This window comes from Rana temporaria, chromosome 1 (assembly GCF_905171775.1).
Source record: "Rana temporaria chromosome 1, aRanTem1.1, whole genome shotgun sequence".
Classification (NCBI taxonomy): Eukaryota; Metazoa; Chordata; class Amphibia; order Anura; family Ranidae; genus Rana; species Rana temporaria.
The window spans coordinates 528894748-528910059 of NC_053489.1; the positions used below are offsets into that span (position 1 = coordinate 528894748).

General features: G+C 45.9%; 1 protein-coding gene across 1 annotated transcript in view; it reads right to left on the reverse strand.

Moving 5' to 3' along the window:
* The window catches only part of DCHS2 (dachsous cadherin-related 2), a 348197-nt gene extending 333338 nt beyond the window's left edge, over positions 1–14859 (reverse strand). The window contains exon 1 of the mRNA XM_040331985.1: positions 11853–14859. Coding sequence (XP_040187919.1) covers positions 11853–14270 — 2418 coding nt within the window. The 5' untranslated portion in view covers positions 14271–14859. The remainder of the gene's footprint in view (positions 1–11852) is intronic.
* Between the last annotated feature and the right edge of the window lie 453 nt (positions 14860–15312).

Consider the following 15312-nt stretch of genomic DNA (forward strand, 5'->3'; position numbering starts at 1 on the left):
TGCTAAGAAACATTTGTCCGCCGGAAAACGGTCGGCTAGACAAATGTTCCGCTGGAAACCTGTCCGGTCGGCCGTACACACGACCGAACATGCCTGCTGAAACTGGTCCGCGGACCAGTTTCAGCAGACATGTTCGGTCGTGTGTACGGGGCCTGACTGTTGGCGTTGTGGCATTTTTTATTCCCACTGACCCAGATCATGTTTTACTCCCATTGACCACAAATTCTGGGGCATTTTGTACTCCCACTGGCCACCGTCCCCCCTTATTGTCAGAACAGTGAACTGGCCCTTTGTTTAAAAAGTACAAGGCCCCTTCAACATAGGGTGACCACGTGCATTTTGCAGGTCTGTCCCAGGCAGTGTTGTTCATCTTCCTTTAAAAAAGTAATTAGTTACAATTACAAGTTACTTGTCCGAAAAAGTAATTGAGTTAGTGACTCAGTTACTTTATTGGCAAAGTAACTAGTTACTCGGCAAAGTAACTGAGAATTATATCCCCTCAAAAATATTACTTTGCCTTATTGTAAAGCTTAAAAGACTCCAATTATCTGTCTATAAATATATAACAGGCTTATAGACAGATAATTGGAGTCCTTTAAGCTTTACAATTACAAGCAATATCAGCAGCAGTCACAGTGTCAGCTCAGCCAGTAGCACAAAGTTCATACTCACTGCAGTCTGTTTTTTCCCCAGCAGGGTGCAGCAGAGTACACCGGAGCTCTCTCTCTCCACTCAGCTGAGTGAGTGAGTGAGTGAGAAACTTATATAGCGCTGCACATGCAAACTAAATCGCTTCTTGGTGCGCTCGTTTGTCCATTTCTCCTTAGAACTTAAAAGAGATGGGTTTTGATCATTCTCCTAAAGGTCAGGTGATTCTCCTCCAACTGAATGCTGGTTGGTAAAGTGTTCCATAGTCTGGGGCCCTGGAGCGCAAATCTTCATTCTCCCTTGGACTTGTATCTGGTTTTTGGTATTTGGAGTAGATTTTGATTGGTGGATCGCAGAACGCGATCGGGTCTGGCTCTGACTGTAGCTGTGGCCTCGCTGAAGTCTCGCGAGATTTCTGACGGGACTCCACTCGGCTCTGTTTGCTGCCGACCCCCGTGCTCCGCAACCAGCGACACCCCCCGACTTCCCGGCTTCTCACACCACTCACCGCACACCGCCGTACTACCATCCGGGCTCCCTAAAGGCCATCCGCAGCACCCGCGATCCACAGCAAGGTAGGAGCCGATTCCCGGAGGGGGGGCGCTACATGTGGGTAATGAACCCACGGTGCTGCAAGGTCTCCAGGCCCCACTGCTGTCACTGGAGGGAAAGGCTCGGGCATAGGCGAGGGGTATGGAGCGGAAGGGCTGGTTCACTCACTCCATCATTCCCACACCGCACACACCGCTCCTACATCCGGCCACGCCCCCACGCTCAATGTAACTCGGTAACGCCGCCAATGTAATGGCAACGGCGTTGCCGATGGGGTAAAAGTAATCAGGTAGATTACTAGTTGCCCTTTGGATGCAAATCGTTATGTAACAGCGTTTATTTAAACGCTGTTACTTACAACACTGGTCCCGGGCACCTTCATTTCAGGACAATACAGTGTCCCGAAATGAAACTGACACAGCCACCCCCCCCCGGGCCAAACTGATGCCCCCAAAAAAGGCCGCCACATCACCGCTTTACTCACTGACAGTACTTGCCCTGGCCGGGAATGCCTGGAAGAGCACAATCCCGCCCCCTGATTGTGATTGGAGAAATGATAAATCCTGCCACTTGTGTCCAATCACTGTGCTGTGATACGTCACAGCACAAGCTGATTTTTGAGAAGGGAGGGTGTCCCTGAAAGGTAGTTTGGAAATGTGGTCACCTTACTTCAACAGTGTATACATGTACAGTGAGTTAGCAATGGGATAACAGAGGTAGTAACTACCACCAACCATGGCTCATGGAGGAATCAATTTCATAGAGATCCAAGACTTATTAATATTGATTTAATAAAGGCAAATAGGCTGTTAACTTTGCAAGATACTTTTCCACAGAGCACAGTGAATGTGGTGAAATGTCACTTTGCAAAGAATACCCAATCATGTTCAAGTAAAAAAAAAACTTGCACTTGATTGGAAGAAGGTCAGCAAAGCCCCACCTCCTTCACTAAGCTGTGGGGATAATTCCCTTGCAAAGTGCAGATTCCCTTGTGAAGTAAACAGTATATTTTCCTTTCATAAATCAACACCCTTGCCTCTTTGCCTTTCACTAAGGCTGCATTCACACCTGAACGCAGTGTATGTTACCGCGATTTGCCACGACAAATTGTGGCGTTTTGTCCCGCGATTTGCCGCGACAAAACGCAGCGTTTTTTAAGCCTAACATACGCCGGAGGGGTGATCAACATTGTCGGCTATGCCGAACGCCGAAAGCCGCCTGAAAAAAAGGTCCGGGACCTGTTCTGAGCTTCAGGCGTACGGCGTTTCGGCGTTCGGCGTGAAGATGTGAACCATCTCCATAGCCGACAATGTTAAATCACCCCTCCAGCGTATTGCAGGCTGCAATAGCGTCGCGCTACAGGCGACAATACGCCTAGGTGTGAATGGAGCCTAATGGAAACATGATCATATACGGTATGTATAAGCGACCATACAGTACTCACAGATTTCTTATACCATAAGGCTTCCCTCCCCTTCTCAAGTTCCCAGACTTTTAGTGCCTGATTTCCTACATAGTGATACTCAAAGCAGAGTTCAAGGACTAGGAGCCATAACAGTAGCTTCAGGGCAGTTATCACTATGGGGAAATCTGAGAAATTCCATGTTGTAACTGGAGTGCTGTGACCCAAACCTGATCGATTGCTCTGAGGCCCATGGGGCTATGCAGGTAACAGTAGGAAGCACATAGCATCAACACATAAAATAAAAATAAACACATAGCTTACTTATCTCACATCATGCAATGAATAGGATATAGTAATGTAATACAGTTGTCATAAATGTGTATTTTATTAGGGTAAAGAGCTCCATGACCCCATACAGAAAGAAAACAACCAAGTTTAAAGTTTTTTTTTATTATTATTATATAAAATGTTAAACTGTTTAAACGCCACTGTTGAATGGGTTTAAACACATTGAAATTGGTTGGAGTGATCTAATATTCAACAGTTTTTTTAATAATAAATCATGAAACAATTAGGTTCTCACTATAAATCCAAACACTCTTTCTGTTTCTTCAGATTGTAAATCTTTTAAATAAAACCAATCAGATTCCAAGTAGTTACCTTAACAGATACAGGGGTAGATCCACAGTCAGCAGCGCATTATTCCGCCGGGCGTAGCGTATCTAAGATACTACGCCGCCGTAACTTACTTTTTTTTTCAAATCCACAAAGAATCCGCGCCGTAAGTTCCGGCGGCGTAGTGTATCTTTGGCGGCGTAATGGCGCGGCATTCAAATCTCTGTGATGGGGGCGTGTTTTATGTAAATACGTTGTGACCCGACGTAAACAACGTTTTTTTTTAACTGCGCATGCGCCGTCCGTGGGGGTATCCCAGTGCGCATGCTTGAAATTAACCCGGAACAAGCCAATGCTTCCGACAGTGATGTCATTCTACGCAAATCCCTATTCGCGAACGACTTACGCAAACAACGTAAACATTTCTAATTTCTACGCGGGAACGACGGCCATACTTAACATTGAGTACCCCTCATAACAGTAGCTTTAAATATACACCGGAAAAAGCCAAACGCAAACGACGTAAAAAAATGCACCGGCCGGATGTACGTTCGTGGATCGCCGTAACTAGCTAATTTGCATACTCGACGTGGAATTCGACGGAACCGCCACCTAGCGGCCGCCGAAAAATTGCATCTTAGATCCGACGGCGTACTAAGACGTACGCCTGTCGGATTGACCCGAGATGCCGTTGTATCTTGTTTTGAAGATACAAAACAAAGATACGATGCTGGAAATGTAAAATTACGCCGGCGTATCAATAGATACGCCGGCGTAATTCTTTTGTGGATCTGCCCCACAGTATATAATAATAGAATGGGATTCGGCTTTTCATTCCAATGGAAAACTCTGGGTTAACTACTATGCACATCCTATAACAAAACACTATACAAAAGGAGATCATGGACCCTTCGATCAGTACAATCCTAATGGTGAGACCCTGAAGTGATAAAAATGTATTCCACCAAACATTAAGACTAATGCCGCGTACACACGATCGGAAATTCCGACAAGAAAAGTCAGATGTGAGCTTTGGCCAGAAATTCCGACCGTGTGTATGCTCCATCAGACTTTTGCTGTCGGAATTTCCGCCAACAAAAGATTGAGAGCAGGTTCTCTATTTTTCCCGACGGAAAAAGTTCCTATCGAAAAATCTGCTCGTCTGTATGCAATTCCGTCGCGTAAAAACACATGCATGCTCAGAATCAAGCAGAAGAGCCAAACTGCCTATTGAACTTTATTGATCTCGGTTCGTCGTACGTCTTGTACGTCACCGCGTTCTTGACGGTCTGAATTTCCGACAAGATTTGTGTGACCGTGTGTATGCAACACAAGTTTGAGCCAACATTCCGTCAGAAAAAATCCACGGATCGGAATTTCCGATCGTGTGTACGTGGCATAACAGTCATTTATTGCAAAATTCTCAACTAATCTTTACTTTTTTAGAGCATACGCAACAAACACACATTTTTTTTATTGCTTAGCGAGTTAGTGTTCATTCCTGTATTTCTCCACAATGTACTGCAACCCACCTCAAGGTGGAATAACGCAAGTCAATGCAAATGGTGTAATGCTCTGAAGGACACTGACATCTACATTCTCCCTTTCCTTGGTGACGTACTGTAGGGACATTCCCCCCCCCCCCGCATATCAGAGCCCTCATTTAACCTTTAACATCAAGGCCCCCTTCAGATGAGAGTCCTCAGTCCCTCATTCACATCAGAGTCCTTACTCACAATCCTCACCACAGTGCTGCAGCAGCATTATACAGGCGGGAGGCAGAGCAGGTCCGACCCATGGCATCAGGGCCGATCCTCCCTATAGGCTCACTATGCAAGCCGCTTAGGGCCCCGCAAAGCTGCAAAGGGCCCCCCAAATTACTAGAGGCCCCGCATGGTGAGAAGTCATTTTCGCCCCCTCACCCCCACTCGCTGGCTGAGTCATTTCCCACAGCAGAACACCCCCTCCCCCGCTTCTCAACATGTCACTGTCGTCAGCGCCCCCCCGCTTTCTCATTTTTAATGTGCCATGTCATTTTGCTTAGGGCCCCAGGGAGGTCAGGATCGGCACTGCATGGCATCATTGGTTGTTAGGGTGCTTGCCTGCCTGCACCATGGAAAAACATTAGATATTGAACAACTGCATCCTGTATTGAATTTTACTTTGAAATCTGGGATGATTGATACTATATGTCAGGGGTGCCCAACCAGTGGCCCGGGGGCCACATGTGGCCCCGCGAAGCCCTCTGATGTGGCCCGCGACCTCCTGCTCTGGGATGGAATAGAATATAATAGAAGTCTATTGCAAAGTGCAGAAAAGCCCAAAGGTACACTGCATTGCACCCGCGGTGTGGGTAAACTGCATTGCATCAGTGTAAAAGCAACCATGGACCCCTTTCACATGGTCAGTCCGACCCAATTGGACCCTCCATTCACCTCTAAGGAGTAGCAGATGTAAACCTACTTGTGTCCTACCTCCAAACTGATCAGGCTGTGTCTGTGTCCGCTCTGCTATCCGCCCGCTCCACTGATTGTGGCCCGCGACCAGTTACCAAGTCGCTTAAGTGGCCCTCGCGCTTCAAAAGGTTGGACACCCCTGCTATATGTGATGGGTAACAAGCTTACACCACATTAGGTGACATTTTCTTTTCCTTTACAACTCCTTTAAAGCATAGAATGCATTAAGGTGAAAAACCAGGAGGGTTTACAACCTCTTTAAATGATAACACTTTGGGGGTAGGAACTGATGTGATTGGCGGGAATATTTTCGCTAAATCTCTGCAAGTCATGGTTGTTCAGTCATTTTTGCCATGAGTAGTATAACCGCTTAACGCCCGCCGCATGTATATGTACGTCCACAGAATGGCACGTACAGGCATATGGGCGTACATGTACGTCCCTGCCTTTCCGCGGGTCGGGGGAAAGGCAGGGGACCCCCCCCCCCGGTACATGCGGCGGTCGGAAATCATCCGGGAGCGACCCGGGATGAGGACGCGGCTATTCGTTTCTAGCCGCCCCCTCGCGATCACTCCCCGGAGCTGAAGAATGGGGAGAGCCGTATGTAAACACGGCTTCCCCGTGCTTCACTGTGGCAGCTGCATTGATCGAGTGATCCCTTATATAGGGGGACACAATCGATGACGTCAGACCTACAGCCACACCCCCCTACAGTTGTAAACACACACTAGGTGAAACATAACTCCTTCAGCGCCCCCTGTGGTTAACTCCCAAACTGCAACTGTCATTTTCAAAATAAACAATGCGATTTAAATGCATTTTTTGCTGTGAAATGACAATGGTCCCAAAAATGTGTCAAAATTGTCCAAAAAAAAAATTGGCCATAATGTCGCAGTCACGAAAAAAAACGCTGATCCCCGCCATTAGTAGTAAAAAAAATAATAATAATAAAAATGCAATAAAACTATCCCCTATTTTGTAAACGCTATAAATTTTGCGCAAACCAAACTATAAACGCTTATTGCGATTTTTTTTTACCAAAAATAGGTAAAGGAAAACGTATCGGCCTAAACTGAGGAAAAAAAAAATTATATATGTTTTTGGGGGATATTTATTATAGCAAAAACTAAAAAATATTGCATTTTTTTCAAAATTGTCGCTCTATTTTTGTTTATAGCGCAAAAAATAAAAACCGCAGAGGTGATCAAATACCACCAAAAGAAAGCTCTATTTGTGGGGAAAAAAGGACGCCAATTTTGTTTGGGAGCCACGTCGCACGACCGCGCAATTGTCTGTTAAAGCGACGCAGTGCCGAATCGCAAAACCTGGCCTGAGCATTTAGCTGCCTAAAGGTCCGGTGCTTAAGTGGATAAAGTACAACGTATAGCTGTGTCTTCCGTCTAAGACTGCAATTGAAAGCAATTGGATAATACATTACAAAGTATTAACTGGGGTGGTAAAGGTTATTTCACAAGATTTGTCATGGGGAATGATATTTGCAATGGGTTTGTCGCTTTATAAGACAGCGCAATATATAAATACATTTTCACAATATTTCAGCCAGGGTGAAAACATTCCAGCAAATCCTATTTTGAAGGTACCTACCTTTTACACTAAAAATGGACATGGAAGAACCAAGCTTCGGATATATTTACTAACATAAAGTGCTAACATGCTAAGTATTGATTGCGCACACCTCTTGCAGAGATTTTACCCTTATTTTTTTTTTACTCTTCCTTTTCTACAAGAAGGAAAACTTGCACAATCTTTATTCATGCATCATTTGGATTCCTCATCTACTTTCTAGACTGATTCAAGCCCAGGAATGATGCAGTTGTCTAAATCCCAATACCTGTTCATTAGCATTTAAAGGGTACACTTATCCTTCCTATTGTAGCTGCTGGCATTTAATACAAGGACACTTACCTGTCCATGGATCCAGTGCCATCCTCACCTAATTCTTCACTAGCCTTTGGGTTCCCAGGGCTGGCATCCTAACTGTGAGCAGCCAGCTAAGCTGCTTTCAGCATCACAATCAGTTTCAATTGCGCATGTGTGACCAATGCTGCAATTTGTGAATGGTCCAACAGTCTTCTGGGACATCTGACGTGTCCCAGAAGACCTCGAGGAGGGTAGGGGAGGAGGAGAACTTTTTGTTAGATCGTCTAGGGCATGGGTGTCAAACACTAGGGCCGTGGGCCAAATCCGGCCCTCCAGGCCATTTCATGTGGCCCTCACACTTCTCCTGCAGCTTCAGGAGAGCTTCAGCCCTCCTCTGGTCCTCCTCCAGACCCCTACTTTCTGCTTTCAAGCAATGCATCTAGCTTCTTCCCAGCAGCATAAGGAAAGGGGGTGCACTGTGATGTAAGGGAGAGTGGGGGGACTCAACTTCTGATGGTGGGGTGGCTCTTGACATCTAATGTAAGGGGAGGGGATGCGCTGGACATCTATTCTTACAGATACAACCGGCCCTTTTGAGGACAATCATATTGCTGGTGCGGCCCGCAATGAAATTGAGTTTGACACCCCTGGTCTAGGGTATGGGTGCTCAACCTGTGGCCCTCCAGCTATTGTGGAGCAATAACTCCCATCATGCCTCTGCCTTTGGGGGTCATGCTTGTAACTGTGAGCAGCTTGCAATGCTTCATGGGACTTGTAGTACCGCAACAGCTGGAGGGCCCCAGGTTGCGCACCCATGGCCTATGGGATCTGAGTGGAAGTGGAAGGGGATACCTGTCAAAAATGATATGCCAAGTATGGGGGGGGGGCTGAGAAGACCTCCACCCAAAAGGGGAGTTCCACTTTAGGGACTCTTCCCCCTATCCTTGAAGAATTGGCACTCCCACTTAAGTTCTTCTCCCAGAGAGTTCAGCTCCCTCCCTCCCCCACCCCCATCTTCTGGGACTGACGTGTCCCAGAAGACTGCATCCACTATTCATGATGCGCAGAGCTGCTCGAGCATGTGCAGTGGGCACCCGGCTGTAAAGCCACAAGCTGTCAAAGCCAGGTGCCCATAGTGAGGATGCCAGCATGGAGGAAAGAAGGTGAATCTGACTGGGGTGAACACACCGTAGGATAATGGGACAGGTGAGTGGTTGTTTTTTAAAAGTCAGCAGCTACAGTTTTTGTATTTTTTTAACAGGAGACTGGAACTCCTCTTTAAATGCTTGTTCTTTTCCCCAGGAAACCAGTAAAAAGTGCATTTACTTACAGTGGCAGTGCGCCCATAAGGGTGCATGGGCACCGCCCCCTCTCTCCTGCCACCCCTCTATCACCAATAGATAGATTCATGCATTGCTTGAATCTATCTATGGCTGCCGCTGCCACCACCTATTTAGGCGCCCGGCCTCTTTTTAAGCACCGGCACCTGAATTACAGCGGTGGGGTATTTTTTTAAAGCAACTGATTAGAGCAATAGGCTCTAATAGTCATTAAAAAAGGTGAACAGCGAGCGCCATGCTGGACGCTCGCAGTTCACTCAGCTGTGTGTTAGGCCGCGTACACACGATCAGTCCATCCAATGAGAACAGTCCGAAGAACCGTTTTCATTGGTTAACCGATGAAGCTGACTGATGACCTGATGTGCCTACACACCATCGGTTAAAAAAACGATCGTGTCAGAACGCGGTGATGTAAAACACACGACGTGCTGAAAAAAACAAAGTTCAATGCTTCCAAGCATGCGTCGACTTGATTCTGAGCATGCGCAGCTTTTTGACCGATGCTTTTGCATACTAACGATCAGTTTTGACCTATCGGTTAGGCGTCCATCGGTTCAATTTTAAAGCAAGTTCTCATTTTTTTGACCGAAGGATAACTGACCGATGGGGCCAACACACGATCGGTTTGGACCGATGAAACGGTCCTTCAGTCCGTTTTCATCGGTTTTGACCGATCGTGTGTACGCGGCCTCAGGAAAGCTAATGAATATTCGCTTTCCTAACACTGAATCGCCTCTCAGCCAATCAGGTGCTCGGGTCTGTTACCTGTCAACTGATTGCCTGAAATGACCGGCTCTGAGATTGGACACCTATCAGCATCCAATCATAGCAGTGGATGGGAAGAGAGGATGGAAGAAGACAAATCGAGGAGCATGGAGGCAGGGCCGATCCTACTGTCACAGGCGCCTGGGTGCAGAAATATTTCTGGCCCCCAACATGGGCATCGTCATTTTACCTCCCCTCCCCTTTACAAATGTTTCTATGGCAATGACTCAACCACAGAGATGCTCCCCCACAAAGTCTTCATTACCCTGGGATCCTTACATGATCTCTTAACAATAAACAAAATACAGGAAGAGAAGCAGAGTACTTTATTGGGACCTGAAGGGGGGGCCTCTGTGATGGACACAGAGAGGGCTTCTGTTAGAGAGTCTGTTAGATGTTTGGCGCCCCCAACTCTACAGGAGCCTGGGTGCAATGCACCCTGTGCACCCTGCCTAGGATCGGCCCTGCATGGAGGACACTGCTGCCATGACCCGCTGCCACACTGAGACAGGGAAAGTGCCGGGTGGGCAGGGGGACACACTGGCAGCATTTGATGGGCACGTTGGCGGCAATTGATGGCACAGTGGCAGCGTTTGATGGGTACATTGGCAGCATTTGATGGGCACATTGACGGAAATTGATGGCACAGTGGCAGCGTTTGTTGGGTACATTGGTGGCAATTGATGGCACAGTGGCAGCATTTGATGGGCACTTTGGCAGCAATTGATGGCACAGTGGCTTGCTTTTGATGGCACAGTGGCTATGTTTGATGGGCACAGTAGCTGCATTTGATGGAACAGTAGCTGCATTTGATGGCACGGTAGCTGCATTTGATGGCACAGTGGCAGCAATTGATGGGCACAGTAGCTGCATTTGATGGCACAGTAGCTGCATTTGATGGCACAGTAGCTGTGTTCGATGGGCACAGTGGCTGCAATTGATGTTTTTTTTTTTCAGTTTGTTTGAGCCCCCCAAAAATTTTAAGCACCAGCCACCACTGTTTACCTTATCCCTTTTCCGACAGGCTCCTCCTTCCACGTGGCCGGTTCCCCATGGCCACTTCTTATCAAAGCTCAGCTGTGATATCATGACATACAATACAGGACCAGCAGTCCTGCATTGTAAGTGAGGACACCTCCATTACTGCCCACGAGCTGGAGCATCAGAGGAGCAAGAGATAAAGAAAGTAAAAGCACTTTTTATTGGTACTCTGGGCAAAATTAACACTTGCAGTGCAGGAGGAGCCCCACTGCAAAGGTATTTTTTTCTTATTCCCTGAGTTCACCCTTAGGCTGCATTCACACCTGAGCGTAGGTCGTTCGGTCGTATTCATGCTTATTTGCGCGTTTGCATACAGCGTCGTCCGACGTTTTTGTACTTCAACGGTTTTTATTTTAGCCAATAGGAAAAATGATCATCTTTTCATCACTTGTTGCTTTGTTCGTAGATTTTTTTTATCTTCTGCCTGGGTGAAATGTTCTATTGATTAAAGCGACAAAACGCCCGTAGCAAACGTTTGTTGTCGCGCTAGTCGCTTGAATCGAGCGTTTCCATTACTTTCTATGGGAAATGGAAACGCTCAAAAACGCCCAAACCGCCCGATACGTGCGTCAAAAAAGGGTCTGGAACTTGTTTGAGCTTCAGGCATTCGGCGTCAGGCGAATTGGAGTGGAGATGTGAACCATCTCCATAGGGAATAATGTATTTTTTCCCCTCTAGCGTTTTTGAGCGTCGCGCTTCAGGTGACAAAACGCTCAGGTGTGAATGCAGCCTTAAGCTTCTAATAGGGCCACCATAATATATTATTTTTAATACATGCTAGTTGAAGAAAGGACTTTACTTAGTAAGATGTGATTTTTTAAATCTTTGACAGATCTTTATACTTTTTACCATTTCTTTCACTTGACTTTGATGTTATTGTGCATGTTCCAATTTCAGACAGAGAAAAACTGGCAATAAGACAGTATAGAAAAAAACAAAAGCAATTTTTTGGGGGGAGGGGGGGTTCAACAAACAGATCCCTGTAAGTGTATGATGATGAAACCAGGAATAAAAAGCTGTATGTATACTGCAGGGAAGATTGTGGATTTAGAAAAAGATTGCTGCAGGGTGCACCTGACATCAGCAAAGCAATTTTATATCAACATAAATCAAAAGGCTGAAAAATATCTTAATACTGTTTTATCTTACCTGAAGAAAGCAGTGCCCCAAAGCTGAATGTTCCTGCAAGGTGGCATTGTAGAACTGTTGTAAGAAGACTGGTTCATTGTCATTGGTATCCTCAACCATTATGGTCACATGACAACTAGATGATAGTGGAGGGTTACCCTGGTCAGTAGCTATTACCACCAGATTCATTACAGTCTCTGTTTCATAATCCAATGATCTTGTAATGCTCAGAACCCCTGTATGTGGGTCTAGTTTAAAAGCAGTAGAAGAGTCACTGCTCTGCAGTGTGTAAATGATTCTGGCATTTAGGCCATCCTCATCTAGGTCCTGGGCATTAATACTGAGGACAGCAGTGCCAGGAGAAGCAGATTCCGAAACAGCCGCTTGGTATCCATTAGGTTGGTTAAACATTGGAGGTTGGTCATTTAAGTCAGTAATACTAAAAAATAATGTTTTAAGAGTCTGTAAAGGAGGGGAGCCTGAATCACTAGCAAGCAAGCGCAGTTCGTATAGATCTTTTTGTTCGCGATCAAGAGGAGCATCAACACATAGAAAATACACTTGTGGTCCAACAGGACGAAGAGAAAATGCACCATCAGCACCTTCCAACGTCAGTGATACTTGTTGAGGGGCTCCAGTACTTCCAGGATTAAAATGTTGTCTTTCTTCTGCAACATTCAGAGGATTTTCGCTCTGTGAGATATTTACAACAGGTGGTATTTTTGCTAGTGAATGTCCTACCACACCAACATTTTCTCTACTATCTTGAAACTTCCCTACACGACTTCCATTGCCCTTATCGCTACTGGTTTCCCAGGGCTCTCCCTCAAGCTCTAAATCAGGGTCAGAAATGGAAATTCTTGCTAAGTACTCTCCTATTCTTGCTCCTTCTGATACTTCTGGTTGCCCACTTTCAGTGAGTAGAGTGATTTGTATGCTGGGTTTGTTATCATTAACATCAAGGACATTTACCATGACAAGCACACTAGAAACTTCAGGTTGGGATCCACCATCTTTGGCTTGGACTACCAGCTGATGAAGAGCTTTTTGTTCTCTGTCCAGAGGGCGACTGACCCTTACAATTCCAGTACTTTCTTCAACACTGAAATATTCCTCACCTGACCACAAGCTATAAATGACTTCCCCATTGCTACCTAAATCAGGGTCCACTGCATGAACAGCACAAATTGAGGTGCCCGCAGGGGCATTTTCCCACACCCAACCCTTATATTCAGACTGGTCAAAGTTTGGTGGATTATCATTTGCATCCAAAACAGTTATGTTTACCAAAAGTCTTCCGGTTCTACGTGGATAACCACCATCAAAAGCTTCAACCTCTAGCTGATACTTATCAATTGCTTCCCTGTCAAGCCAATGTACTAACACTAGATCCAGAGGATTGAGGCGAGAATCAGTAAATGACCATTCAACCTCTTCCTGTAAATCAGAACTGTCAGTATTTCCCCTTGTATCAGGATATACTTCATACACATAACCCCCAGGATATGTATCATGCCCCAGGACAGTTGATTTTAAATCTTCCCCATTAAACCCCCCCTCTGCATCCTCTATACCTGACTCCCACTGCTGCCCTCTCTCTGAGTCCTTATTTTCTTCTTTACTGTTATCAAATGAAAGCAATTCACCACCTCTTATCCACGACCCCTCAATGTCTGATCCTAATCCCTTACCGGTTGTCCTAAACTCTGCTGATTCGTCCTGTACATGTTCCTGGCTAGACTGATCTTTTTCCTTTAAAACCTCAAGAGTTGCCTTTGGTCTATAAAAACCCCTTTCCCCCCTTACCTGTTCTGCTACCTGACCCCACTCCTTCCCTGCAGCCCCTGCACCAGACATGCTATCCCCATACCTGATGATGAAGGCAGCTTCTTGGCTACCCCTGAGTAGTGAGTAGCCTCTTAACCCATGCTCTCCCTTATCTGGATCCCAAGCTGCAGGTAATCTGAAGGTAGTTCCAGGTGGAGTTAGCTCAGATACTTGTAAACTAAGTGATTGTACAGGAAAGGTAGGAGAGTGATCATTGACATCACGTACTGTGATCTCTACCTGCACCACCTCCCCCAGCAAGGTGGCAGCCACAAAACTGTACCGTTCTCTTCTTTCTCGATCCAGAATTCGGAGGGTCCTTACAATTCCAGTGTCTGTGTCTATCTGGAAGTCCCTGAGCACTGGGGACTCACCACTCTCCTCTGATAAGAAGAACCCTTCACCTGGGCTCCCCTCTGGCAGTCCTGCACGGATGTCTCCTACTAGGGTACCAGGTGGCAGACCCTCATCCACAGCCAGGCTGAGATTGTACACCTGAGCTCTGCAGCAGCAGTCCATACAAAGCAGCATCAGCACCAGCAGAGGTAAAATGTGTCTATAGCATCCCATCACTCTGTCCCCTCTGCACCTCACTCTATTCCTCATAGCCATCCTCTGCTGCTACAACTGCACCAATACATCCAACACACTCCTTACATCCAAGAGTTCTTCTCTGCCATGCACATACATAGATGCCAGTCACTGCCAAGCTTATTCTCTTCTCTCCAATACGCAGACCTTGTCTAGGTCCTCTCTTGTCTGCAGTTCATATTTCAATTCAAGGACTGTTTTTAAGGTCCAGATGACCTGGCACAGACTGCTAGTTTGATGCAGATTCAGAAGAAGAAAAAAAAACTCCCTCCTTCTGTGAACAAATGCTGTATCCTGTCTCTTGTATTGTCCTATGTAGAAAGAAAAAAAAATCTTTAGTATTTCCATTCACATCTGGTTTTCTTCTGCTGGAAATCTGTCCTTTCCCATCGAATCAGGTGCATGCTCTGTATTATTGAAGTGCATTTTTTTTTTTCTTCTTCTTGAATAGGAAAATAATAGAATCCTCTGGAGCACAAGATAAGAGACGAAAAAGAAGCAGAAAAAAAGTTGATGGGAATAACAAGTGTGTGTGGCAGCAGCAGCAGCAAGCAGCAGCCCCTGTCCCTGCAGTGTCTCCTCCTCCCTGCTCAGACAATCTGTGCCTCTCTCTCTGATCTGCCTGTCTAGAGCTGTGCTGGTCCTGCTGAGCACGTGATCCTCAGGCAAGGGCAAAGCCTGCTCATTGCATTGCACTGCAGTAAGCATCTGCTACTATCACTATTCACATATAGCACCCTTCCCTGCCAGCTGACAACTTTATCATCCCTAGTACACTACACAAACAACATAGTAACTTTGTACACACTTTGTGTATTGCTATTATGTTTTCTTTTTTTTTCTTTATGTAACTATTATGCTTTTATAACAACAACAAAGTATTTATTTATTTTTTCCTGTTGGGTCATCATAGTTTTTTTTTCTCACCATACCAGAAATGTGTAACTGCATTCACACCTATGCATTTTGTTGCCTGAAGCGCGACGCTCAAAAACGCTAGAGGGGAAAAAATAGATTATTCCCTATGGAGATGGTTCACATCTCCACTCCAAAACGCCTGACG